Source organism: Prunus mume, linkage group LG7 (assembly GCF_029339155.1).
Source record: "Prunus mume cultivar Tortuosa linkage group LG7, ASM2933915v1, whole genome shotgun sequence".
NCBI lineage: Eukaryota > Viridiplantae > Streptophyta > Magnoliopsida > Rosales > Rosaceae > Prunus > Prunus mume.
Window position 1 is genome coordinate 5,744,617 of NC_142704.1, and position 27,913 is coordinate 5,772,529.

General features: G+C 37.7%; 4 protein-coding genes across 8 annotated transcripts; 2 read left to right on the top strand and 2 right to left on the bottom strand.

Moving 5' to 3' along the window:
• Positions 1–609: 609 nt before the first annotated feature.
• On the top strand, positions 610–9,900 carry LOC103338050 (P-loop containing nucleoside triphosphate hydrolases superfamily protein). 3 transcript variants are annotated; one of them, XM_089055883.1, is made up of 28 exons: positions 610–890; positions 1,026–1,221; positions 1,373–1,494; positions 1,620–1,736; positions 1,961–2,107; positions 2,268–2,630; positions 2,742–2,899; positions 3,589–3,710; positions 3,808–3,899; positions 4,115–4,358; positions 4,477–4,540; positions 5,008–5,153; positions 5,256–5,326; positions 5,420–5,593; positions 6,243–6,314; positions 6,478–6,579; positions 6,672–6,761; positions 6,887–6,962; positions 7,065–7,158; positions 7,266–7,335; positions 7,494–7,673; positions 7,941–8,063; positions 8,153–8,236; positions 8,323–8,507; positions 8,650–8,788; positions 8,880–8,939; positions 9,055–9,159; positions 9,273–9,900. In XM_089055883.1, the coding sequence occupies exons 1-28, from the start codon at positions 795–797 to the stop codon at positions 9,384–9,386; spliced, it is 3,606 nt and encodes a 1,201-aa protein (XP_088912009.1). In that variant the 5' UTR covers positions 610–794; the 3' UTR covers positions 9,387–9,900. The 3 variants fall into 3 exon arrangements, with proteins under 3 accessions (XP_088912009.1, XP_008239452.2, XP_008239453.2); XM_008241231.3 differs by having other exon boundaries at positions 713–890; positions 2,268–2,639; XM_008241230.3 differs by having other exon boundaries at positions 712–890; positions 2,268–2,899.
• A 442-nt stretch (positions 9,901–10,342) lies between these two features.
• LOC103338049 (oligomeric golgi complex subunit-like protein) lies at positions 10,343–16,069 on the top strand. Its single transcript, XM_008241229.3, has 12 exons — positions 10,343–10,934; positions 11,388–11,594; positions 12,182–12,518; positions 13,157–13,318; positions 13,447–13,546; positions 13,648–13,863; positions 13,950–14,058; positions 14,326–14,526; positions 14,744–14,848; positions 15,249–15,374; positions 15,468–15,602; positions 15,832–16,069. Exons 1-12 carry the CDS (start codon positions 10,479–10,481, stop codon positions 15,943–15,945), a joined length of 2,268 nt encoding a protein of 755 aa, XP_008239451.2. The 5' UTR covers positions 10,343–10,478; the 3' UTR covers positions 15,946–16,069.
• A 1,583-nt stretch (positions 16,070–17,652) lies between these two features.
• Positions 17,653–18,418, bottom strand: LOC103338048 (putative calcium-binding protein CML19). The gene is given in 2 exon segments (XM_008241228.3): positions 17,653–17,906; positions 17,909–18,418. Coding segments are annotated over 2 exon segments (420 nt in total). The 5' UTR covers positions 18,282–18,418; the 3' UTR covers positions 17,653–17,859.
• Positions 18,419–19,545: 1,127 nt separating this feature from the next.
• Positions 19,546–27,585, bottom strand: EMB2746 (RNA-metabolising metallo-beta-lactamase family protein). Of its 3 annotated transcripts, none has more exons than XM_008241227.2 (17): positions 27,173–27,585; positions 26,821–27,043; positions 26,412–26,535; positions 25,555–25,611; positions 25,126–25,317; positions 24,971–25,048; positions 24,451–24,633; positions 24,250–24,330; positions 23,660–23,725; positions 23,467–23,559; positions 22,925–23,050; positions 22,325–22,438; positions 21,537–21,632; positions 21,353–21,450; positions 20,795–21,246; positions 20,104–20,549; positions 19,546–20,010 (listed from the first exon to the last, which is right to left on the bottom strand). In XM_008241227.2, the coding sequence occupies exons 1-17, from the start codon at positions 27,357–27,359 to the stop codon at positions 19,915–19,917; spliced, it is 2,712 nt and encodes a 903-aa protein (XP_008239449.2). In that variant the 5' UTR covers positions 27,360–27,585; the 3' UTR covers positions 19,546–19,914. The 3 variants fall into 3 exon arrangements, with proteins under 3 accessions (XP_008239449.2, XP_016651115.2, XP_016651116.2); XM_016795629.2 differs by having other exon boundaries at positions 19,755–20,013; positions 27,173–27,579; XM_016795630.2 differs by having other exon boundaries at positions 19,755–20,013; positions 26,426–26,535; positions 27,173–27,540.
• Between the last annotated feature and the right edge of the window lie 328 nt (positions 27,586–27,913).

Below are 27,913 nucleotides of genomic sequence, written 5' to 3' on the forward strand. Positions count from 1 at the left end.
CAAATGCATAGGTTATACATACAATTTGTGTGTAATGAATATGTTATACATATCTAATGTATTTTCAAAGAGTTTTACTTAATATAATCAGTTTGTGCGCTGCTGGTAACTCTTAATTGTTAATTGATGTATCACTAAATAATTGTTATTGTGTGCGTGGGAAAGACGTTAATATTATCAACTTAAATTTTTAAAAAAAATATATATCAATTTAAGAAATCCAATCAACCAAATTCCACTTGCCAAAACATAATAGGTTGAAACCAACACACTAGGGGCTTAGGAGGAGCCTCCTTACATGATTTGTTGCTCTTAAGTTTTATATAAAACCTTGTCACTTCTACAAGTATAAATGCAAGTACAAAAAGACAAAACCCCCCACTAGATTGATCATTGAAGAACCAAACCCCCTCAAGTCAAGTCCTCTCTAAAACCATAACCTCTCCTTCATTATGAAACACCCACCGGCGCATTTTAAGAACAACCTAACAAAACTTGCTAACGTGCAACACCAAGTCCTTATCAGTCGTGCCTAGTTGCTACATCGCGCTGCTTAGCCTACGCCGTCGTCTCCCTCTATAAAATCCAACTTGGAGACATCAATCTTCCATGCACCAACCGAACACAAAGAAAGAAAAGAAAATAATATTTTATCACTTTTGAAAAACACAAACTATAAATGTACAAAACAAGACCATAAAAATAATTAAAATCTCTATCTTTCTCTCTCTCTCTCTCTTTATAGCATTTCTAGCTGAGAAAAAGAAAAAGAAAGGAAACGAAGAGAGAGAGCCATGGTTTCAACGAGGCGAAGTGGATCTCTCTCTGGAAATAACAGCAAACGATCGTCGTCTTCCGAGGACAAGCCTCCGTCACCAAAACGACATAAGGTTTTTGTTGGCATAGAAAAATCGGATTTTTTTTCTTCTTTTCATTTGTTTGGTTTTTTCTGGAGGGTCAAAGATTGGGTTTTTGGGGGTCGTGAATTGTGAGATTTAGGGTTTTGATTTGGGATGATTTCGCAGGTCGAAAATGGCGGTGCTTCAGAGAAAGTGACGCCGGAGGTGGATAATTCGAAGGAGCTCTGTACGCCTCCTCCGGCGGCAGCCGATCCCGGAGAATGTGGTCTCGGCGATGTTCCGGCCGCCGGAGACGGCGTAACTTCTGGGAAGACCGACGCTGCTACGCAAGCTGTCTCGGTCACGCCGCCGATCGCTGAAGGTAGGGTCTTGGCACTCCGACGATTCATTTCTTTCTCTGTAATGTGTGAATTTTGTTCTTTAGCTTCTTTTTTGCCTCAATTTGTGTTTATGGGGTATGGGTTTCATTGAAATTTGAAAAATTGGAAATGTTGGTTTGGTGGTTTATGAAGGGTCTACGCCTGTGGTGGAAAAGCCGAGGAGCGCATTTTCGTCTTGGAGTTTTTATCAGAAGCAGAGTCCTAGTTTCGAGACATCGACACCTTGGTGCAAGCTTTTGTCACAGTCTGGACAGGTATTTCGTGCTTATCTTACAAATGTTGAATTAGAACCAGTTTTGTGATTTTGGACTGGACTACTCTTTTTAGTGTTTTGCTTTGGCTCTGTATTTGATATTTATCGGTTTTTTTTAAACTGCAGAACATGAATATTAATATTTGCACAATGAATTTCACAATTGGTGCAAACAGACAGTGCAATTTTTCTTTGAAGGACCAGACCATTAGTGGGTTCCTGTGCAAGATCAAGCGCACGCAGGTATTCTTTGAGAGTCCCATTTCTAACATTTTGTTCGTAATTTACAACACTAGTGCGCCCAGAGACATGCAGCGACTTTCATGCATAACTAGGTTATGATCAGGGCTTCTCAGTGGAACTGAGAGCTGTAGTGACCTACTTGGGTAGTCACTGGTTTTCATTTTCTGGTTTCATTAAAATATGTACATGCAGTATGACCACTCATTGTTTCTGGACATGATCAGCATGAGGGTGGAGCTGTAGCCGTTCTAGAAAGTACGGGAAGCAAGGGATCAGTGCAGGTAAACGGGACAAATGTCAAGAAAGGCAACAGCTGTGTGCTTAACCCGGGTGATGAAGTGGTCTTTGGTTCTCTGGGCAACCATGCTTATGTATCCTTCCTCGGTGGTTTACTTCTCTACTTCCTTATTCTGATATTACAGTCTTAATTTCTGGATAGTCCCTGTATCACATTCAGTCACTTGTGTAACTGTCCAGGCCTATACATGTTTTTGTGTCTCTATGGATAATTTCCTTAACTTGTATCAATAGATTTTTCAACTACTTCTGACTGAGGCTGCAGTTAAGAGTTCAGAGGTTCAAAGTGGTATTGGAAAATTTCTGCACATGGAAAGGAGGGCAGGAGATCCTTCAGCTGTGGCTGGGGCTTCCATACTGGCTTCTCTTAGTTTGAGGTCGGAACTATCACGATGGAAGCCTGCAGCTCAGACCACCAGTAAAGTTCACCCAGGTGCTGATGTACCAGCTCAGTCTGTTGTTCAAGATGGTAACGAAGTTGAGCTCGATGGCCTGGAAAGCAGCTCGACTCCAAACAGAGTGGCTGACAAAGCTGAAGATATTGGAGCAATAGACAAGAATCTTACTCTGGACTCCAACCACGATTCTGGCATAGAGGCAGGCAATGTAAAACTCTCTGGGATGAATGATTTGCTAAGGCCTTTATTGAGGATGTTAGCTCGATCACCTAGTTGTAAACTAAAATTGAGCAAAGGTATCTGTAAACAGGTATTGGAAGAAAGAAACGAGTGGACGAGGGATTCGCAGTCGGCATCAACGTCAGGCATGTCTCTTCGGTGTGCTGTATTTAAAGACGGCATTCATGCAGGCATTCTCGATGGAAAAGGCATAGATGTTTCCTTTGATAACTTCCCATACTATTTGAGGTATTCTTTATTTTATTTGGTAATAAGACAGTTTTCAATATGTTAATTAGAAATAGTCATCTAATTTATGCTTTATTCGCCAACTTTATTTTTAATTTGAGCTATACAGTACATTCTTTGTTGACCATCATGAAACAAGTAGTCTAGCGAAGCAGTTCTTGTTCTTCTAAAAATAAAAATTATATATTTGTCATCGGTTGGATCTGCAGCCCCATGTATCTTTGCATCTATAGTTTAGATATGAATATGTGATTCCATATTCATGATCTGCATTCTCTCTTCGCTGTACTTTGCTTTCTGTTCTTAAGTTTTCTGTAGTAATCTAGTGATATATAATGTTGAAATTTGTCGTCAAAGAAATTTGTAGGAATGTGCCTTTAGATTGACTCATGAAGAAGGAAATTTGGGGTTAGGTGGACCTTAGTCAAGTTTGTTTTGGTTGAAGCTGCAAAGTGTGATGTCATGTCATTAGTTCTGTCCACTCTTTATTCATGCTTTTATTTGATGCATTTTTGCTTCAGTGTGTATGTTTCTTGTTAGTGGTGTGGTGATAATGAAATTGATACTGCTGAGTGCTGTAGTTGTTATTTTAGTATGCCGTTTCTTTTACGACTGATTTCTACCCAGTGTGATTGTTAATTAAAATATGCACCAGTAATTTATGGAGTTCATATTTTTGCTGATTTCAGTGAGAATACGAAGAATGTGCTGATTGCAGCTTCATTTATACATTTGAAACATAAGGAACATGTGAAGTATACCTCAGAGCTTACTACTGTGAACCCTCGCATTTTGCTCTCTGGTCCTGCAGGTATGGATATTGCTGTGTTCATTCTAAAATAACCCATTTATGATATTTGGTTTTGTTTCTCGGAACTGAAAATTATTGTTTCTGAATGCTTTCACAGGGTCTGAGATATATCAGGAAATGCTGGCAAAGGCCCTTGCACAATATTTTGGGGCTAAGTTGCTCATATTTGATAGCCACTCATTTTTGGGTGTAAGCTAAACGGCACCTTCTTAGCATTTGCTTAAGTACTCACTTCTAGTATACTTCCTTATTCTTGGGATATAATCATTCTCATTTTGTTCCACTGAGTAAAATTATAATATTTTGCTTTAGTATCATTATCAATACTCCTTTTGTACTTCTGTCTATAATTATAGCTTACCAGAGCTAATTAGAGGGAATTACCAATAAAAAATGTTCTATAGGGTTTATCATCAAAGGAAGCGGAGCTGCTGAAGGATGGATTTAATGCAGAAAAGCTCTGCAGCTTGACCAAACAAAGCCCCACACCCACAGATGTGGCTAAAAACACTGATGCATCAGCTTCTGAAACAGAAGCACCGAGCTCTTCAAATGCACCTTCGAATGGCCTGGAATCCGAACCAAAGATGGAGATTGACACCATCCCCTCTTCCTCAGGGACATCGAAGAATTTCTTGTTTAAAAGAGGTTTGCACTTTGCAGATATCTTTCTGCTGCTCTCTCCCAGACTAAAAGTTTCTGCTTTTTTCATTTTTTATACTTATATACGTAACTTGACATGGTTCTTAAAAACTACAATATGCAGGTGACAGAGTAAAATTTATTGGGTCATCTTCCGGTGCCTTGTATACCGCAGCATCTTCTTCACGGTACAATAGTTGTAAACACTAGTGGAATGCTTCTGTTGTTGATACTATTTGTCTTTTGAGAATATGTGGTTTTGAATTGAACTTGATTTATGCATATAGAAATTTCCTACTATACTGGTGTAATGTCTGAGTTTGAACTGTATATCACGTAATATTGTTTAGGACTACATTTATCTACCAGTTGTTTAATTGTATGATCTGTTTCTAGCAATTTTGAAACGGCTTGATCCGTATCCTGTTGTTTCTTCACAGTAGGAGGTACATAAAATTTGTAGCATAGATTGAATTTAGTGTTTGGTTCCTTGGAATAATGGCATTCCCTGTATCAGTTAATAATTCTTGGAATATTTACCAGTAGTATTATTGAAATGTATTATATGCTGATGCTATAGTTTTTTCTCAATGTCCCCTAAACACTATATTATTGCACTGATGCTGGTACATATGCTATGTTACGTGATATACAGGGGCCCGGCAAGCGGAACCCGGGGAGAGGTCGTACTGCTTTTTGAGGACAATCCTCTGTCAAAAGTTGGCATAAGGTTTGATAAACCAATACCTGATGGTGTTGATCTTGGGGGTATATGCAAAGGAAATGGATTTTTCTGCAATGGTATGAATTCAGTCATTAACAGTTCCATAGACTTGTACCTTTGTTTTTTTCTTCTTTAGGTCTATGCATATGTAAAACGTTTCTTATTCTCTCTCTCTTTAGTCTCTGATCTTCGACTGGAAAACACTGGTGCGGAAGATTTGGACAAGTTACTTATCAACACATTGTTTGAGGTGCCATATCTTCCATCATAGACTGATTTATTTTTTACTTTTGGTTTAATTTTATTATCACCTTTTGAATTTATTTACGTTTTTTTTTCAAAGGCTGTACTTAGTGAGAGCAGGAGTTCTCCTTTCATTTTGTTCATGAAAGATGCTGAGAAGTCCCTTGTAGGCAATTCAGATTCATTTTCCACATTCAGAGCCAGACTTGATAAGCTTCCAGATAATGTGGTTGTCATTGGTTCTCATACTCATACTGACAATCGTAAGGAGAAGGTAATATATGTTTTAGCAATTTGTTCTTCAATCTGATACATGATATGAGGAATTAGCTATGCGATCTTTTAAGAACTTTCAACTTTAAATGAACAAATGGAAATTGCAATAGAATTTGAAATGTATAAACCTCTGTATCAATGCTATATCATCAATTATATGCATGTATGCCCCGAAGATACATGATCTGGTTTATTATCATGTAAAAGAGAGTAAGTCCATAGGAACCAACAGTATGGTTTATTATCTTTGTTAAATGATTGTACAGAAATTTTCTTTTTGATGTATAAAACCATCCTTACCTATGTTTTAGACAATGAAATCGAAAGTATATCTTGCTAGCATTTCTTTCTGCTCTAGGTACTGTTGTCTGGCCGATGCTCAATACTTTGAGCCAATATTGAATTTAAAAAAAAACTCTTGATAACCATGTATGTATCGACTTAATAGCATTAGGTGTGTAACCATGCAAGATGGATTAGGTGGTAAAAACTAGTGGCAGTTAAATCACTAGAAAGTGGGGGGAGGCTGTAAGATTTGCTTGAAATTGAACATTTATTTTGCTTCCTTTTTGAACTCCACCCTTGGATTAGATGGCCTTGGAAAAGATTACGGTTTATCTTAAATGTTCTCCTCCTTTCTCTTGCAGTCACACCCTGGTGGTCTGCTTTTCACAAAGTTTGGTAGCAATCAAACTGCTCTTCTTGATTTGGCTTTCCCGGTAATGTTTATATAACTCTAACAAACATGTGCTTTTGCTTATGCGTTTGATGTTTCTTTTAACCTTTTGCATAATGGCTTAGTTTAGTTATCTGTCTTAAAATTATGCGAAGTCTGGATGGAGCCCTTTTGTTACTCTGAGCGTGGATTCTTCCTGGTTTCAGGATAGTTTTGGAAGACTACATGAGAGAGGGAAAGAGGTTCCCAAGGCAACAAAACTTCTGACCAAACTCTTTCCCAACAAAGTAACCATTCATATGCCGCAGGTTTGTATATTGGGTTCCTGTTGAATAGAGGTGTTTTTTTCTTCCCTTGGCGGGGCTTTCCTTAACATGCTATGAAAGCTTAACCATTGCAGGATGAAGCACTTCTTGTCTCATGGAAGCAACAACTGGATCGAGATTCTGAAACCCTTAAAATGAAGGGAAACCTGAATCTCTTGCGCACTGTAAGCTTTTTTCTTTTTGGGGTTTCAGGCTGTCTTGAGTTCTATTTCCTTTTTGTCATGGAAGTGTATGGTTACAGCTGGTGAGTTATAAAGATGATAATCATGGTGCACTATCTCATCTCTAGGTTCTCGGTCGATGTGGAATTGAATGTGAAGGACTTGAGACTTTATGCATCAAGGATCAAACACTTACAAATGAAAGTATGCACCATTTCTGATATATCAAAGATATCGATAGTTGCTTATGGTTTTGTTTTGTTTCTGCTATATTTTGTAACTTATGTTTTGTTTCATCTGTTGCAGGTTCAGAGAAGGTAGTTGGATGGGCTTTAAGCCATCATTTAATGCAGAATCCTGAAGCTGATCCACAAGAAAAAGTTGTTTTGTCCGGTGAGAGGTAATTGACAGCTCATTTCTTGCCATCTTCATGAATAATTGTTAGCTGAAATATCAGTTATTGGATGGATATTACACAGTTGTAATGCCATGTTGCAATTCTGGCAGCATCCAGTACGGACTTGAAATTTTACAGGCTATCCAGAATGAAACGAAGAGCTTGAAGAAGTCACTTAAGGTGGTTAGCTGGATTTTTGTTTCCAATAACTTTTATAAGCATCCTTTTTTGTCCTGAGTGGAATTATTCCAAGATTTGAAATAACTCTTCATTTTTCCTTACAAGGTATTCTATGTTAATTTTAACAGTGATTTTTTTTTTTTTGGGGTTGAAATCAGGATGTTGTAACTGAAAATGAATTTGAGAAAAGGCTTTTGGCTGATGTTATTCCTCCTAGTGACATTGGAGTTACGTTTGATGATATTGGAGCCCTTGAGAATGTGAAGGATACATTGAAGGAATTGGTGATGCTTCCATTACAAAGGCCGGAGCTTTTCTGCAAGGGGCAATTAACCAAGGTTTAAAGCTTTATCTGTATTCAGAGAAAATATGATTCTTTACTCGATTGCTTTAAAATTGTACGGCTTGTATTTGCATGTGATATTTAATATTGTTGTTTATATGAATTACTTATGATAGTGCATTGTTTTACTGTGTCTGATATGCAGGTTGTCATCTATGAACTTGTTTATTTTTCAGTACTAGGTTGATACATGTTTTAGATTTGAGTATTTTAAGCATCTGATGGTGAGTGTAGATCATGTTTATGTGTCTTCTGTGTGCAGCCTTGCAAAGGCATCCTGTTATTTGGCCCCCCTGGAACAGGCAAGACAATGCTTGCAAAGGCTGTGGCTACAGAAGCTGGTGCAAACTTCATCAACATATCCATGTCGAGTATCACATCTAAGGTTGGCATTTTGGATAGTTTGGCTATAGTATAATCTCATAAGTGATTTCACTTCACAATTTAAAATCAATTTTATCTTCTTTGGTGCAGTGGTTTGGTGAGGGTGAGAAGTATGTGAAAGCTGTTTTCTCGCTAGCTAGTAAAATTGCCCCTAGTGTTGTATTTGTTGATGAAGTAAGGTTCTTTTATCCCTTAAACAATAATATTTATTTTGTGTTATTGTTTTAAACTTATGCTCTCATTGTTGGCGGTTGTAATAGGTTGACAGCATGTTGGGACGGCGGGAAAATCCAGGGGAGCATGAGGCAATGCGTAAGATGAAAAATGAATTTATGGTAAATTGGGATGGTTTACGAACAAAAGAAGCAGAACGAGTTCTAGTACTGGCAGCGACAAATAGGCCTTTTGACCTTGATGAGGCCGTCATTCGAAGGTTGCCGCGCAGGTAAACATCACGTCCTAATTGGAACAATAGTTTCATGTATACAAGTACCTATTCCGACACCTGTGTTTACACTTCAACCCACACATCTGTTACCCTTTTATTACATGATGTCTTTTTGTTTATAATGAGTCTTCTTCTGCAGGTTGATGGTAAATTTGCCAGATGCTCCAAATAGAGCAAAGATATTAAAAGTCATACTAGCAAAAGAGGACTTATCTCCCAGTATTGACTTCGATGCAATTGCGAGCATGACAGATGGATATTCTGGAAGTGACCTTAAGGTAATAAATGCGATACTGTTTTTCTTGGTAGTTATTTTGTTCCTTTATTGGGTATATTTGAGTATCTATATCAATAATTGTTATATTGCAGAATCTTTGTGTAACTGCTGCACATCGTCCAATCAAAGAGATTTTGGAGAAGGAAAAAAAGGTTCATCTTTTTTCCTTGGATTTTTTTGTTTTGTTTAAAATCATTAGACCAAACGTGGTACTTAATCAAGTTGTGCCCGTTGATTTTTTGATCTCATATGTTCCACTGGTGACAGGAGCATGCTGTAGCTGTGGCAGAAGGTAAACCTGCCCCAGCTTTGAGTGGCAGTGCTGATATACGGTCTTTGAACATGGATGACTTCAAAGATGCTCATGAGCGGGTAAAGCGCATATTGAATCCATTAGCATGCCTTCTTTCTGTTCTCTCTCTCTCTCTCTCTCTCTCTCTCTTTATTGCGGCTTTATATTTTTTGAACTTGTTATCTGGAAATAGGTATGTGCTAGTGTTTCATCGGAGTCCGTCAACATGACTGAGCTTTTACAATGGAATGAACTATACGGCGAAGGGGGTTCTAGAAGAAAGAAGGCCCTTAGCTACTTCATGTGAAGGCATCCTTTGTACAAAAGGGGTTTTTTTTAAATCATTTTTTTTCTTCGAAATTTTCGCTCCTACAATCATCTACAGTTCTCCTAGAGCCCGAAGTAATTTTGCCCACTCTTAGTTTAGGCTTTCTGGAGAATCATTTTGTCTGTAAAATGAAATTCAGTTTATCAAAGCTGTTTTTTTCCCTTATCCTTTAGTTTGATGGTGGCGGATACAGGGGAAGTGAAGCCTTCTAAAAGGAGAAGTGGCTTGGCTTCCACTGCTTGCGTTTTGTTTCCCATCATCCCTTTTGTCTGCACAAAGAACGGTGCCTGTTAAATCAAAAATTACTGTGGTGATCATAGAGTGAAAAACAAAAGCCAAAGACGGAATGGCCATATGTGCATATAGTCATTGTTTTATTGCGCTCGTCGGAATTGAACAATAAGTCATTTTTCAGTAACCATTCACTATGAAGTGATTTTTTTGAAGTATCAAATGTATAATAGATGCTGGCTCAGCAGATTTTCTGGTCTCACATTTGTTTTATTCTCCTGCATTTCCTCCCTTCAAACATTTCCTGACGTATTTTTAAATACAACATGTTCATATATGATGATGAATATTGAATTTTGTAAGTAATTTATCAGATGACGCCAAGGGTTATCCCGAAACACCCAAGAATTCCCTCTTGACAGGACAGATAATATTAAGAATTGGCAGATGTGGTTAGGTCAGTTGGCCAATGCAGTGTGTTATTGGCCTCGGCCTTTCTATATCCGAGTTCAAACCCCCCAATTTGTATCAAACCCCCCAATTTGTATGGAAGCAAATGTTCTCTAGGCCCATCTTGTGTTTTGATCTACTTGGGCCTACGTGTTTTCTTTGTCATTAAGATTTCAACCCAAAAAGAAAAAGAAAAGAAAAAGAACGATGTTGGTTTGCCATTAGTTGGATTCACAGTCCGTAACGTATAAATAAAGCCCAAGTGAAAATAAGGAAACCCCAGATCCGTAGTGACCAGCAGTTACTCGTCTTCAACCTCCAACATCCCTCTGTCTGATCTGAAGACACGTAACCTCCTCCCTCTTGGTACTTTTCTCGGCAACCATACACATGGCGGATCCAATCCCAGCACCGCACAGAACCGCCACGGACTTCTTCTCCGACCCACTTGACTCCCACCCTCTCTGGTTCAAGCCCGCGCTCTTCCTCTCCCCGGAGTTCGACTCCGAATCGTACATATCGGACCTCCGAACCTTCGTCCCATTTGACACGCTCCGGTCCGAGCTCCAGTCCTACTTGGCTTCCCTCAACCACGAGCTCATCGACCTCATCAACCGCGACTATGCCGACTTCGTTAACCTCAGCACCAAGCTTGTCGACGTCGACTCCGCCGTCGTCCGAATGCGCGCCCCGCTGGTCGAGCTAAGGGAGAAGATCGAGCATTTCAGAGGCTCCGTCCAGAACTCGCTCGTCGCCTTGACCAACGGCTTGAAGCAGAGATCAGAGGCCAACGAGGCCAGGGAGGTCTTAGAGCTTCTGCTCGACACGTTTCATGTCGTCTCTAAGGTAATGCCAGTTTGATTTTAGCTTTGGTTTACTAATTTAGGGATATTGGAGGACTTAGTGTTGGTTTCATTGCTTGGTTGATTTATTATTATTGGAATTGGATTGCAATTTCTAATTCCACTGACCAAATCTGTCGAAAAAGATTGGGACTGTAGAGAACATTATTATCATTTTTTCTTTCGTTCTGGAATTTGATGGCTTCGGAATTCAGAATTTAGTTTGAGTTTGTGTAATGAATGACTCATATTAGTTGATTTCTTTTTGGATATGAAAACTTATTCAATGACCTTGTCTGGGTTTCCTGATTTGAGAGCTTCTAGAAAGAAGATAAGATGAATAGAGTGGAAAGCTAACCTCGATTAGCCACATTCTTGTGTTGATCTTAGATCCCATCCATTCTCGTACTTATCTTGTAATAGCAACTGTTCATAGTATAAATGTTATTGAATGCAGGTTGAAAAACTAATACAGGAGCTGCCCAGTGTGCCGGCTGATTGGTTGAACGGAGATGTAAATTTGGCAGAGAAGAATTTTATTACCAACGGGACTTCCTTACAACATGTTGAGAATGGAACAAATCTCAGAGATACTCAAAGCATGCTGTTGGAGAGAATTGCCAGTGAGATGAATCGGCTGAAGTTCTATATTGCTCATGCACAGGTTGCTTTTGCTCTCCCTTGCAATCAGTTTTTATTACATCCAATTTTGAATATCCTTAGCTGCAGCTTCTCTTTACATTTGAGCTGAAAGTCAATTCAAACTTGTCGGGTCTATATTCTACTTTCCTTTTCCGGTCATGAATTTCATATCTGCTGGTTTTTGTGGTTGTTGGTTGTCAAGCAGTGCTGAAAGGTTAAAAATTTATTTATTCTTTTTCCCTCCTTGAATGAGGCTTGGGAAAGATGCTGAAGAATAAATTATGTTCCAAGGGAATGGAGTTCTGCTGCTAAAATATTTCATATTTTCATATAGGTGACATGCAAAATGGTGAGTCTAGGTTTGCAGTTTAATTTTGTTCAGATGTTAATGATTGGAAAGTTAAAAATTTCTTGCCCTGGATCTCATATTCCTCCCGCCTTAGCTGCATTAATTGTTGTTGGTCCTCATACGGAATTCTTGTTTATTTATTATAGTAAAAATATAATATTTACCCAGTGAATGTGGTAAATAATCAGTGAGCGTTAAACTACTTTATTAGGGACTTGGACATTTTGTGCTCATCTATCTTCGCTATTATGTGAATACAGAACCTGCCTTTCATTGAAAACATGGAGAAGCGGATTCAAAGTGCAAGCCTATTATTAGATGCCAGCCTGGGACATTGCTTTGTAGATGGGCTGGAACATCGAGATGCAAATGCAATTTACAATTGCTTACGCGCATATGCTGCCATTGATAACACAAGGAGTGCAGAAGAACTTTTTCGCACAACTATAGTGACTCCATTGATACAAAACATTATTCCACATAGGACATCATTGGCAGCTACAAGGCCCTCTGGAGATGACCTTGAGAATGATTATCAGCAAATCAAGCTATGTATTGATAACAACTGCAAATTTTTGTTGGAAATTTCTTTTGAAGGTATTACCATCTTCCTTATATATTTGCTATTTCACTCCCATCAACTTAAGAGAGCTTTATATTAAAGTTGGGTTTCTACAGAAATAGTGTGTCATTTGAACTTATTTTGGGCCTTAAAGTTTTATCTTTGGGCTTTCTTACCTCAAACTATGCTCTGTGGATCTTCTCCTGGTTGTTTTAGTGTCGCAAACTCAATTACTTCTCCTTTGCAGTGATCATTTTATGAAAAACAGAGATCTTTCATTACTATTATCTGTAACTCATTTGTCTAGGATCTTGTTCAACATCATTGTTTCATTTGTATATGTTTATGGATAAAGCATGTGTGCCCGTGTAGCCCAAAATCAATTGCTACTCCTTTGTGTCATCATGTTACAAAAATGCACCATATTTTGTCTGCTTTTTCGTGGTATTTTCATTTCCTTTGTCTTTCTTCAACTTCATTGCTTCATTTTATATGCGTTTCTTCAGGGTTCATGCTTGTCAGATGCACCCTAGTTTTATAGATAAAGCATGTGTGTTGATGTAGCGCTCATTGATAATCAATCCATGGTAACATGAAGAAGGTCAAATTATAGTTTTTAATATTTGACATAGAAAAGTCAACTAACAGTTTTTATGGGGGTTTTCTTTCCCAGAAAATTCTGGTTTGCATGTGTTTGACTTCTTGGCAAATTCAATCCTCAAAGAGGTTCTCTCAGCAATCAAAAAGGGAAAACCCGGTGCTTTTTCTCCTGGAAGGCCAACAGAATTCTTGAAAAATTACAAATCCAGCCTAGACTTCTTGGCTCATCTCGAAGGTAGAGATTAGTATTCCCCCCGTTATATTTTTGAAGTTCTAAAAATTTGGCTTAGCTTATCCATTTTTGAATTGACACTCAGTGATGGTCTGGTTCTAAGTGCATATAACATTGTATTGTCATGCAAGGCTACTGCCCGTCCAGATCAGCTGTTTGCAAATTTCGAGCAGAAGCTGTTTATATTGAGTTCATGAAGCAATGGAACTTTGGGGTTTATTTCTCTTTGAGGTACTTGGCAGAACTCTTGGTGGTTGCTGTTTTTATTGAACTTGAATTGAGGTTTTTTTGTTGTGGACTGCTCTTTGAAGTGTTTACTAGAATTACCTCAGGTTTCAGGAAATTGCGGGGTCTCTAGATTCTGTACTTGTGGCCGCTAGTCTTGTGCCTGTTGACAATGTACATTCTGATCAAGGAAATTCTCCTGATTTAACATTAAAGCAAAGTGTCACATTGTTAGAGTGCTTGGAATCCTGTTGGAGAGAAGATGTTGCTGTTCTTTCTTGTGCTGACAAGTTTCTTCGCTTGTCATTGCAGCTTCTTTCAAGGTCAGTTTATAGTAGAGCTTGGATACTGTGTTCTAGCTTTATACCCCTGTTTTATTACTGACAACGTATTTGTGAATGTATCATAGATACTCAAATTGGTTGTCATCTGGACTGGCTGCTCGTAAGAAGGGTAGTACTGACTCTATCCCTGGCCGTGAATGGGCTATTTCAGCTGTCCCTGATGATTTTATATATGTATGCTTCATGTCTTGATTCTATTAATATGATATGTCCATAAATTGCTCCGTTGGTTTTAACGACTTCAATGCACTAAATCCATGCATAGCTGGTAGGGAAACATAAGAGTACAAGTCTTCTTGGACTATAAACCTGTACAAAGACTTCGCATATGCTCTAATGTAGCTGGATCTTGCCACATCTCAACCATATACGTTAGTTGATTTGAAAAGGAAAAAAAAGGACTTTTAACCCATGAACTGATATATGTTGTTGTCTTTGCAGATTATTCATGACATAGATTTTCTGTACAAGAGGGTTTGTGGAGACTTCCTCGAGCATGTACTTAAGCTTCTTTCTTCTTGTCCTGCTGATGTTCTTGATCTTGTAAAACCGAGCATTTTACAAGGAGGAAACTTATTGAATGATTTAGTACCTCTAGTTATCAACACAATTGTAGAGGCACTAGTTAAAAAGTCTAACGAGGTAAGCTCTGATTGATTAATAATATATATTGGGTTAATCGTGCAATGCAATAAGACCAGGCCCCGTGGGTTCACATGTACCCTCTCAAAACATGAAATTATGTGATGGATTTAATTTTTTGTGACAGGTATATCCCAGTGCTCTGTTCTGGGTCTTTAATTAATTTGCACAATTTCTTGTTACCTGCCTTGTGATGCTATCTTCCTAAACAATGTAGGGCGTGGAACAGCTAAAGGGAATAACTGCAACTTACAGGATGACTAATAAACCTCGTCCTGTCAGACATTCACCTTATGTGGCAGCAGTAGTGCGTCCTCTGAAGGTATGCAGTTGCTAGACTAACAATATTCTAGGGCACTGTGATGCAAAACTGGGTTTTTCAGATAAGGTGGGGTAAAGTGTCAGTCGGTGTGTGTATTGAGGTGTCAGATTTATCTAATATTCAAACCTTAGGACATGGAGACATCTTTAATTCGTCCACTAAATCGCATGTTTTAATGTGATGATGTTGATTTACCTAGTTATTAGACCCTAAAGGTACCATTTCCAAAAAGAGAAAAAGAATATGATTAATTGGATCCCTGTCCTAACCTTTATCGTTACTTCAAATAAGATCGGTGGTTTAGATTGACTATTAATCTGTAAAATATGCAGTATGTTTTGAGCTTCAGAATATTTTCTCCAAATTATAAATTTTATACTGACCTGCCAACAACTCCCAGGCTTTTTGGGAAGGAGAACGAGCTACAAAGTATCTGACAAGTGATACTAAGCATGAGGTGCTGATTAGTGCCGCAACTGAGATTACCGGTCATTATTATGAGACAGCTGATAATGTCATCAGTATGGTAAATGTCCAGATTCTGAGATGAACCTTAAAATATATAACCTTCTAGGATTCATAGTAGCGTAACTCTTTAACTCCTAACTATTGTTGCCAGGCTAGGAGAACGGCATCTTCACTCCAGAGAATAAGGCAAGGTGCACAAAGACGAGGTGGAGCAAGTTCAGATGTCTCAGATCAGAATGTTTCGGACACTGACAAAATTTCCATGCAAATTTTCCTTGACATTCAGGTAAGAACTGGCCTATAGATTTGCATTCAAATATTCCTCGACAAGATTGATTTGTGTGTTGTGTTGTGTCACTGTGTGTGCATATTAATGTTCTCTTGTCACACTGGTTTATACCCTATGATGTAAAACTAATTTTATATATGCTGCTGAGTTGGTGGATCTCAAGCAACTGGGTAGCAAATTATTGATTTGATGCAATAGGATTAATGTTGGCATATATCATTGTCAGGAGTATGGCCGTAATCTCGCCGCCCTTGGTGTTGATGTTGCGAATATTGAGACATTCCGTTCCCTGTGGCAATCCGTTGCTCCTGCAGAGAGGCAAAGTGAGATTAGTTTCTAAAGTTTTGAGCATTTGGTCTTGAGCTGATTGTAGGTGTTACGTTTTTCCTTTTAGAATCCAACCATATGTTTTTGTAAGTATGGTGAAATGCCTTTTTACTGCAATAGATGGCTATTGAACATTAGTTCTTGGTGCGTTTTGCATTTCTATGATGGGAAGACTTAAATTTTTTCGTTTTGCCTGACTTTGTTTATATTTTTAAATGTGGGTTTCTGACACTTTCTCATCAACCAAAATATTGCAAGGTTTCGATTTAATGATAAAATAAGGTGTAAAATAAAGTATTAATTGGAGTAGACCCGCAGCAACCCTTGTACTCATTAGAGCATGTCCATCCCAAAGTGCTAAGGCTAAGGCAAAGGCAAGGTAAGTGCTGCTACTATTCACGTGAATAGTGGTAGCTTTGTTTTTTTTGGTTCCATCCCAAAAGCTAGGGCAAGAAAAAAAAAGAATATGCAATAAAATATAAACTTGTTATGTATTTATAGGGAAAGTGAATAAAATTGTTATGTATTTATAGGGAAAACATTCATAATTTTTTGGTATTTTATATTTTTTTTAAATTGATTTTTTTTTCCATTTGTTTCAATTTTTTTAATTTTTTTTTTTTACTTGCTGACGTCACTGTTGACGTCAACGCCTTCGGCCTGAAGCCCAGGCAAAATCTGCCCTTGGGCTTCTGCTGCTTCTTCTGGGCTGGAAGTCCAAAACCCATCAAAGGGGCCTTTAGCCAGGGCAAGAGGCCCTGCGCTGGAGGTGCTCTTAGGGGACCTGGATTCGCCTAATTTGCTAAGCATTCTCTTTAAGCTCTTGGGTGTTATAAACATGCAAACACTCCACCTCGTGAACCTCAAAAGTTTGAATTTGTGTATTAAACATTCAGATCTTGGGGTTTCGGAAATGAATTTGGTAATTGAAGTTTCGTAATTCATCGCAAAAGCCTAAAGTGGGCTCATCACGGGACTGGATTCACCTAATCTACTAAGCATTCTCTTTAAGCTCTTGGGGTGTTATATGCCCACAACCCTATGGTGATTTTCTGCATTTTCTGCATTTTGGGGTTGTGTGAATGAATTTCGCATATTGGGATTTTGCAAATACATTTTGTCAATTCGGGTTTCCTATTTGCAGTTCACTAAACCCATAAAAGCGAAAATTCATAAGGGGGTTTTCAAGGCTTTGTGAATGGATTTTCACTTCAGGGTTCTGCTAATGAATATTTTCATTTTGTGGCTTTGTGAATGTATTTTTCACATTTTATGGTTTTGTTAATGAATTCGCCTGTTTGGGTTTCATGAATGAGTTTCATATTTCCGGGTTATAAGCGTTAAATTTTGCCTTTCAGATCCGTTACAAAATTTTGACATTCGGCACTCGGGATTTCATGAATAAATTTTGAATTTTGGGGTTGGGTGAATGAATTTTCGTTTTTTGGTGTTATGCTATTGTCTTTTCACATTTTGGAGTTTCACAAATGAATTTTCGCATTTTGAAATTTAACAAATGAATTTTCCGTAATTTAGTGTTCCTTAATATACTATCAACTCACGGAACCCAAAAATGCAAAAATTCATAAGCAGATTCTCGGGGCTATGTGAATGAATTTTCCTCTTTGTAAGGTTTTTATTTTCTCTTTACAAACAAAAATCGACAGCACTACGACTTTAATATGTATGCGGTAAAGGAGTTTATTTTGCAACTACAACCAAATCAAAACACTCCTAAAATTTTACCACTTCTGAAAAATAACATCACAATTCCCAGGTAGAGAACTCCAACATGTATACACAAAATAATTATAGCACAGCTCAATCGATGAAAATCTCAACTACTTAAACCTAGAGAAAAAAGAAAAGAAACAAAGAACGAACCAATGAGTATATACAGTATACAGCAACCACAAGATCAATATGATCACTGCATCATTATTCTGAATTCTTCAAAGCTGATCACACCATCCCATTCAAATCAAACTGATTGATCATCACTTTACACTCATCAATTGACTTGGATTCACCTAAGCTGCTAAGCATTCTCTTCAAGCTCTTGGGTGTAATGAACCCACATCCTTCCACGTCATACACTTGAAAAGCATCTCTTAATCCCTTCACTTTCTCCTCTTCTTCCCCACCTTCCATCAAACACACAAGATCCTCCAAACCCAGCAAGCCATCTCCATCTGAGTCCAGCAACTCCACTGCAACCTCTGCCTCCTTTTGCAATAACTCTCCACCCATCAAGCCTAGTCCTCGCCTCAGCTCCGAAGGCGAAATCTTTCCATCTCCATCTTCATCAAAGTAGCTGAGCACACGTTCAAATCCTCCGTTGCTCTTCATTTACAATGGCAAAACACAATGCAAAATGGATTAGCAAGTTATATATATAGATATATATTGCAATGGAACAATAACAAGCATGCAGCCCTTATATATAGACTTGGAGGCCGTGTTGAAGTTTTGGAACCGACTTTCCCATGTTCTGTGATCCTGGGTAGAAGCTGCTGTGAGTTTTCTGGACATATGCATAATGCATGAATGAAGAATTCAAAAAGGGAGGAAAAAACGAGAAGAGACGGGGGAATTCCGGGCTCACAGGTCATGTGTGATGTATTTTTTATGTCGTAAGAAAAATGAAAGGGAAGAGACGGAGAAGCAGATTACATGGAAGAAGATGGAACAAGTTCAACGTTCTAGAAGAGACTATAGTTTGATGGTCAACATCTTGCTCCTGACGTTTTAGCCACTACTTATTGACTGGGTAATGTCTCACATGAAACACTAGTACTGCGTCGAACACACGCTTATATTACGGGAAATTATTGTGTATTAATACATGACGTAACATGCGGATTCGAATGCACTCCTATAGACGTCTAGATTTTATTTTATTTAGTGATATTTTTCTATCCAATGATAAAAGATATAGCAAATCTGAACTCTCATTTTCTCCGTTGATTCAAGAAATTTTTTTACACAATTTTTGTATTTATAAAAGGCAATAGAAATTTACTAGATTAACGGAAAAAAGAGTACAAATGATATAGACCGTAAAGGAAGTCATTCCATTAGTAGTATGAGACATGGATAAAACCTTCCTAAGTGACCCGAACATGTTGAAGAGCTCAAACTATATGAATAGAATCACTCTTAAAATTAACTTTTCTATAACACATTTCTACTATAATAGTTGCTCCGAATCCAATCCAATTACATCAATGACAAAATGTAGGTTGAAATTTACACATTATAAAATATGTGAAATTTATACAATATTATGGGTTTTTTTTTTTTTGGGATGGAGGTTTCTTTTTTTTTAGCATTTTCCATAACTTAATTATAAAATACAAAGTTATTAGAACGCTGTTGCTCCATGCATTATTATATGAAAATTCAATTGTTGTTTACACTGATCCACCTTGTCTATTTATAAAGAATACCAGCGTCAATCCTTCATGCGAGCTAGAAAGAATGCTGAAATTATTTTGCTTTCTTTGTTGACTAGTGAAGGTGGCGCAATTTATTTTCACAATTTTAATGTAATCAATACAGTTATGCTCCTGTATTCGATCAGGATGATAGTGTAAAAAATGAGTAGAATTCATGACAGCCAAAAAGAAGCATTATAACTTCTTCCTACTTTCACTATTCTTAAAACAATAATAATAATATTGGAAAACAAGATGTAGGATAAAAATTATAGAACCAAAGATTTCCCCCGCTACAAAAATTCCACCCTTACCCCTTTGCTTATCTATCTGATTTGACTGATATACATCTAGGCTATGTGGGTTCACAGAAAAAATAACCTAATTTCTATTTTTTTCCCATTCCTTCGATCTGGCAACTATCCAAACCTTGAGTCTTGGTGAATTAACATTTGGCTGCTCCTCCAGCTTAATCAGATTAAATATTGTTTTTGGGATCTTTCAGAAGTTCATGGGGCTTTTGTTGCCATTTCTCCTCTTACCAATCATTTTGTTGCCATTTCCTCAGAATCAGACAAAGCTCCATCCATTTCCTCAAAATATGGCCAACTCTTTTGGCTTCTTTTTCCACTCTTGCTTTCCTGCTTCACAAAGACACTTAGCGCTAAGATAAAACAAAATAACAAGCACAAAGGGATGAAGCAACACCAGCATTAGGGTGGAGGTGGACAAACCTCATATTTCTGAACCAGGGATGCCCACAGAGATTTGCATTGTCCCGGGCTTCGATTGATCCCATCAGCCAACAAGTTTCTAGATATCTCTTCCCAGAGGGCCATTCTCCCCTTCACAACTTGAAATCTGCTGCGCAGTTTCCCGCGCATTTTAATAAGCTTCTCAACCTCCTCGGGCTTCCATTTATTGCGTTTCACCGGCTTTGAGGGATTTGGTATTTCACTGCTGTCAGGACCATCTTTCTTTAGATGTTCCTGTTGCACAGCCAAACCATTTTTATCTACTACTGATTTGTCAACAGTTGATAACCTAACAATTGCATTCCAAAAATCATCTGACTTCTCTGAATCAGAAGAAAGCTTTTCTGACTTGGAATTTGAGGTAGCAGAATCTTCCTCAGGTAGGAGTACTTCAACTTCAATGCCATCATCTTCAAGTACGGACTCTGATGAGATAAAATAATAAAACATACCTGACATCAATTCTAGAAATCACAAGTCATAGAATATATTTTAGATATATCAGACTGACATTGAGGTGACAGTGACGAAATATTATGCACCCTAACAACAGCACTGAGTGACCACTCTGTACGGGAAAGGGGAAAATACAGAACATATTTCTATAAGGTGTATGACATTCGCAGAGGTGCCTGTGCAGAGAGAGAGAGAGAGAGTGAGAGTAAAGGACCTTCCGTATCTTGTTGCGAAGTACTCTGCAAATGTGCGTTGTCCTTGCCTTCATCTGCTTGTGTCCTAGTTGACTGATTCTTATATGGATGTCGATCAATTACTTTCCTCAATGTGGACATCTCAGAACCAACATGGGATTTTCCAGATAGTCTTACACTGACCTCATCAGCAAGAACTGCTGCAGGGTTCTCCATGGCAATGGCAATTACGTCTGGCCTCTTACCACTGTACTTTCTTACCAATTTTCTCAATACCTCAGACACTGTTCTTTCCATGTGAGGCAGAGGACAATTTATGGGGCAGCTTGACAGTGCAGCATGGGCAGCTTTATGGAGTGCATCAATAAGCTTCCCTTTGTCAAGCCATAAGCATCGAGTAGTAATTTTTATCTTCCCTTTAATGCTATTTTCAGTCAGACCATTTACATTTTGAGGGCGTAAAATTTCCATGCTTAAAACCGGAAAAAAAAAACCAAAAAAAAAATAAAAATCAGGATGCTATCATATAGAAACTCATATTAGGAGTGCAGTGTCATTGAAGAATCCATGAGATCTACCTGACCACTATTATGCCATCTAAGGCAACTCTTAGTCTCTCATCAACACAAAGTTCACTTGATGTACCAAATGCTTTATCGCCATCGCTAAACTTCAACTGTAATATAAGAGTAGATTTATTAGAAATTGCTTGATTAACTTCTCATAATAGTCAGAGAAAACTTCTTAAGGAACAACTCCAACCTGCAAATTCTCTTTTCCAAGCAAGGTGAAACCATTAGAAAGTACCCTTCTGTTTCTTAAATGAGAAACCCCAAGCATTTCCCCGTTCTTTATAACCTGTTGCATAAAAGTTTTCATGTTTTATCATCTTAATACCATAATTCCTTTTGGATTATGACCACAGAATAAAATTTTAACCACTGTCATGCATACTACATATCACTGGACCATATCGTGCACCAAGGCAATTTTGACAGGATAAATTCCTTGAGTTGGGGAACAATTAGAAAATTATAAGTTTGCAGAATAAAGTCTAATATGGAGCAGGTTACTTTAAGTTACTCCTTTCGTACTTTTAGGTAACAAGTATCGAAAATATTAGAACTTCTCAACATTGTGCAAAATATCATCTTGATGCTATGTACTTTTAAATGGTACTTGTACAAGGTTGACACCAAGGAAACAAATAAAATCCACTGTTGTTTGGTACAAGGAAACAATATAATTTCAAATCCAAAATTCTGTAAATCTGTAGACGCTATAAGCTGCAGTATGGAAATTCGATATTAATAACAAAAACGCCCCCTTAATAATGCAAATATAATTTAATTGTTGCTAATTTGGAAATGTATATGGGTCATTTTAAAGACAAAGAAAGAAATAAGAAAATACCAGATGATTTTGGGATAAAGACATCAGATTATAAAGTCGAGAACCATTTGCTCTTTCATGTAACATAGTTGAATCAGACTTATCAGACATAAACAGTGATATCTCATCAGTATAACAAGATAAACAGATTGACTCACAGTGGTGTGCCGGATGCCAGTTGATCTCCCAAGCAATTCATGCTCTTTGAGAAACAAGAGCTCTCCATGTATGGGCAGAAAATGTTGCGGCTTCACAATTTGAAGCACTTCTTCCTTTAAGAGAAAATTAGATTCTTTCCCAGTTAAAATATATACAACAAAACCAAATGAAAATTGCAAATGAAAAGGCATATCAGGTTACAAATAAATCAGATGAATAACATAAAATTACATCTTCTATAAGAGTCAATCTATTGAAAAATGACATAAAGAAGGGGCATTCCCCATGCATAACATCATTGCAAACTAAATACCGAACAATCACCAGATCCCAACACATGGCTAAATGCAGTTCACCTGCTGCTTCTTTAGCTAGAAAATAACAATTATGGCATTACAACTTAGTCCTTGAAAATAGAAAATATGAAACAAGGTGAAACATAGAAAGACAACCATGTCTACATTTTTCCAAAGGCAAGGGAACCTGCACAGAGTCCGCACAAATGATACACTACAGTTTCGAGAAGATTAGAATATGATCTAACCATATAAGAAATTAAGACCTTTCAAAATTAAAATCTTGTGATGCAAAAGACTTACCAGTTCTCCACGATACCCATGACCAGATGTGTGCAGCCCCTCATTCTTACCCATGACTATGGTGGACCCAATCTCTGATATGCGGTTTAACATTTTCATAACCCGAGATTCATTACCAGGAATTACCTATAAGGTAAACAAGGTCAAAATAGCCAAACAGAAAAATCACAGCAAGCAGCAACAAAATCTATCGAAGTAGATCTCAGAATTCTGAAAACCAGAAGAAAGAGTAGGAAAGATTTCCAAAAGATTTAGCTGATCTGTGTGCAACTTCCAATTTTGGGAATTTCATCTTTTTCTATGCATCCATGTTGAAATTAAACTTTGGACTTTCTTTCTTTTTCAATGAATGAATAGAATTGTTAACCACAAGTATAGGGAACTTAAAAGTCTATAGAAACTATATGTCAATTAACTAAAGAAAATGAGGATATATAAATTCGTATTTGTCTAAACAAATTGGGTTATGCTAAAAACTCATAGATGTAACTCATATGAAAACACAAGTAGAAACGGATGCTTATTATATCAAGTTTTATTACCTTAGCTGAATACAAAATTATATCCTCTTTGGTCAGTTTGACGGAGTGACTACTTCCAAATGATGCAAGATTTAGAGCAGCACGTGGTTCTGCCTGACACAATAGCATACATCATTTGCCAGCAAAAACATCCAGCAAAAGGTTTTACTTTATGAAAGTAGGTGGCCATAGGAGGCCATCTAGATAAACTTACTTGAGAGCCAGTTGTGACGATTAGCAAATCCTTTGGAGCATAGGAATCGATATCTTCCACTTTCACCTAATTCAAGTATAAAAAAACATAACTTTATGATGAGATCTCTCAGTAAAGAGAGGAGAAATACAAATAAATGTCATTACTGATGTAGAGATTTAAATGATAACCACACATAACTCCAATCCCAGCATAATTCCATCCGACACCCACTCAATGGCTTACAACGTAATAGATTAATAGAGGATATTGCCCAAAATAGAGTTTACTGGCAAGAACTAGGACTTCCACATACTAGCTCATTTAGTTGAAATAAGGTTGGATGTAAAAATGACGCGAGTCAAATTGTCTAGGCACAGTCCATTGTTTAGCTTATGGCTGAAAACAATTTTCCTCAACCAATAGAAGCTGAAGCTGGCTCCTAATTCTTATTTGTACCCTCACGTGACATGAAGCAACACAATACCTCATAAGAAAAGCACAAACATGTATACACACAGAGATGGGGAAGAAAAAGAAAACAGGATCTGCGTCTACCCGTGTAAAAGAGAACTAGACAACACTACAACAGAACCTTTATGCATTATTACCAGGGATGATGGATCAATTGGTGCCTTCCCATCCTTCCAAGCTGCATCAAGATATGTCCTTAAGGACATACCAACAAATACCTAATAAATCACAATATAACACTTACTTAGACACATTTTGCTTTCATAGTACTAAGGTGAAGGGTATTTTAAAGAAAAGAAACACACTGGATTGTGTTGGATAAGGTCGGAAGAACCTACCAACTTTCTGCCGGTAAAATCAGCAGCAGCTTTCACACTTCCAAGTCGGTGTATGTTTGAAGCAAACTGAGTAGTAATAACCCTCCCTTTAGCAGCTGAAATATGCCTCAACAACGCATCTGCCACAGAAGTTTCACTCGTTGTCCTTCCAGGTGATAGTACGTTTGTAGAGTCACTCATCATCTGAAAAATAATGTGCACAAAATGATAACTTCACCTTTTCCTCCATGAAAAACAGTTTTGACCAAAAATGTGGATCACTTACATCCCAGTTTAGAATATCATTTTTAATTATTCAGTCTACATACACATGGTGAGAAGATATTTTATACTCACAACAAATAAAATATGCCTCACCCAAGGTTAGTAACAATATGACTTCATATTCTTGATTTAACAGCCCCAAAAATTAACCCCTATTTTGTCCCCAAGGAAAATCTCAATCTCACTACCAAGTCCAAGTGGATCCCAAAATATAAGAAATTAAGAAATATACGATTACTATGACCCAGAGGCATACCAAGGTTACTCCTTCTTTTGAAAGTTCTTCCAAAGCTTCACGGTCAAAACCTCTACCATCCAATGGTGATTCGTCAATCTGTTTAACATAGTTCTTTATTAAGCTTGAGAACTCAATCAAAGAAGAGAAGATGCTATACCTGTAAGAAAATTTACCTTCCAGTCCCCAGTATGAAGAATTGTCCCATCAGAACAGCGAAGGACTAATCCACAACAGTCAGGAATTGAATGTGTCACCCGAACAGGCTCAATCTCAAATGGTCCAGCCATAAATTTCCTCTTTGTTCTAAATGTCTTAAGTCTAGATGGAACAAAAATCCCATGTTCCTTCAGGCGTTTTTTAATAAGCTGTTAAAAGAACAATATCAACTTTTTGTACATTATGGTAGCAACAAAATTGTAAAGAACCCAGGAATTCAAGAGGACATGCATCTTCATCACACAAAAAACCTCAAAACCACATGGTTAAGGGCTGCAAAGAAAGTACTAACATTCTACGGAAGGTCAACATTAACAAACAAGTATGTTGATATTTACATATTGTGAAAGAAATTTTTGGCTGCCAAATTAAAGTTACGCAAGTACCTCCATGGTAAAGGATGATGCAAATATTGGTGTACCAGGATCCAAAGCTGGGATCACCTGTTTAGAGAAAAAAAGATGTATCAACTAAATTACATGAAACCCAAAATAATAAACTTCCAGGAGAACGTTTAATTAAAATAAAACACAAATAGGAGAAAATTTAAGTTCCAAGGATTTCAGGTAGGCATTTCAAACTAGTTGGTAAGTCTCTCAAAATAGTTGGTGCAAGTGCCATTCTTTTAAGAACATAAAAAAGATTTTGATGCAATTACCATATTATACAACCCTTTTGTACTAGAACAACATTTACAATCTAAGTTCATCTTCACCCAGAAAAGCATCTAGAAGTAAAAGAAAAGTACTCTATGGAATCAGTCCCTTTATGATGTTTCTTTCTACAAACATGAAAATTGCAGTAGATTTATTAACTGCTGGTATATATTTTCATGTGTGCATGCTGCTTTGGTGATTGACATTCTCATTTCACCCACTTTGCTCTCACTCTCTCTGCAAGCTACTTACGTAGGTCGCAACAATTCAGGACTACCTTAGCATGCCATAGGCCAGGGACCAACTGTGCATGTTGACAACTAATGGTTGTCAAAAGATATTTCGCACAACTCATTATATTACAGCATTTCCACCATCACCCAAGGCACCAATATGCACTCCACCAAAAATTTACGCAAGCCCCACAGGACTCCAAATCCACTTACCGTAGTATGTAACCGAACACCAGGCTTTCAAGCCTATTACAAAATCTTAATGGTAGGTGTCAATGACAGGAACTTAATAGAAGTAACAAGTGTGGTATTCAGTCAAAATGGCATTTTCAAAGTATCAGAAGGAAACTTTACCCAAGGCAACGCACCAATGTGATCTTCATGCCCATGTGTAATAACAATTGCTTCAATTTTGTGGCTCCATTTTTTGATAAATGTGGTATCAGGTATAATCTTTTGGACTCCAAGCTCATCAAAGCTGCAAAACATAGAACATATGATCTAGGGTCAATGCATACGCGGAAGAAAAGAGAAGGCAAATAAGGATCACTCTCATCATAGATTCAGAGAAGCAAATATCCATAGAGTACATTTATGCTGGTATTACACAATTTGTCAATTCTCCTAGAATAAACTAAACCTATAACAGTAAAAATGTGGACAGAAGAAATCTTCTAAGAAAGGAAACTCATACTTGAAAAATTACATCTAATTATCACCCAGATGCATTCTGTCAGGAGTATAAACAATAGTAAACACATACTCTGGAAACATGACACCAGCATCAATCAGAATATAGCGATCATAATTCCCAACCAGCATGCAATTCATCCCAATTTCTCCCAGGCCACCAATTGGTAAAACACGGATTGGTGGGCCCTCTCTGCCTTCATAAAATTGTTCCATCTTTCGTTGAACAGAGTCTTCCATGCTTTTCCGAGGCCCTTCCATTCTTCCCGATCTTTTAACATTCGACCCACGTGTACCTAAGTGAAGTAAACCAATAAAATTTCATTATACTTCCCATTTTCATTTTCTTCAACTTTCCGAGCACCAAAAAGAAAACTTTTTGATTTTAAATGCGTAAAATATGATGTTCTTTGAACTTTTACTACCTGTAACAGCAGAAGAGCCAACAGAGCACGAAACGCAGCGGTTTGTAGGTTTCGGCCGCCACAGGAGGCTATACGGACAAGGAGAGAGAGCTCCGAAAGCGGCCATTTGAGTTGAGACGCTTGGTCTAAAAGGAGCTGAGCATAGAGAATGGTGGACAGATAAACCCCCCAAAACCCCTAATTGCATGAGTTTCGAGTTGGAGGTTTCGGAGAGCCGAAAGGGTGGAAACGAAACCCCCGGATAGGATTTTGGGGTTTGCCGAGCTTTGTTTGAAGCGGGAAACGGAGAGAGTAGGAGGGAGAGAGAGTGCAGAGTGGCCAGTGAAGTGAGTTTCTAGAGGATTTTTGTAGGCTTCAGAAATATCTTTCTTATCATTTTTGGAAGAGGACAATGGCAAATGAAGCGAAGTGATGAAGGGGACTCGCACGTGCGAACGGGCCTGCTTAAAACATTTTCCCACCTATTTTTATTTTGTATAGAATGTTATTTGATTTGAGTGAAAAACACAAAACAAGACAAAACAATTTTGATGCAAGAGAGGTTTTAAATATCCTTTTTTTTTTTCTTTACATAAAATAAAAAATCAGTGGTTGGATATCCAAAGTGTCAATTTTTGAGTCAGCTGTTTGAAAATTCTACACATTCATCTTCGATTTCTTTTTCTTTAAGCAATGGCAAAACGCCATGCATTTTTTGTTGGCTTTTAGATTGGAGAAGCAGAATTCTAGTTGTGTACGCTA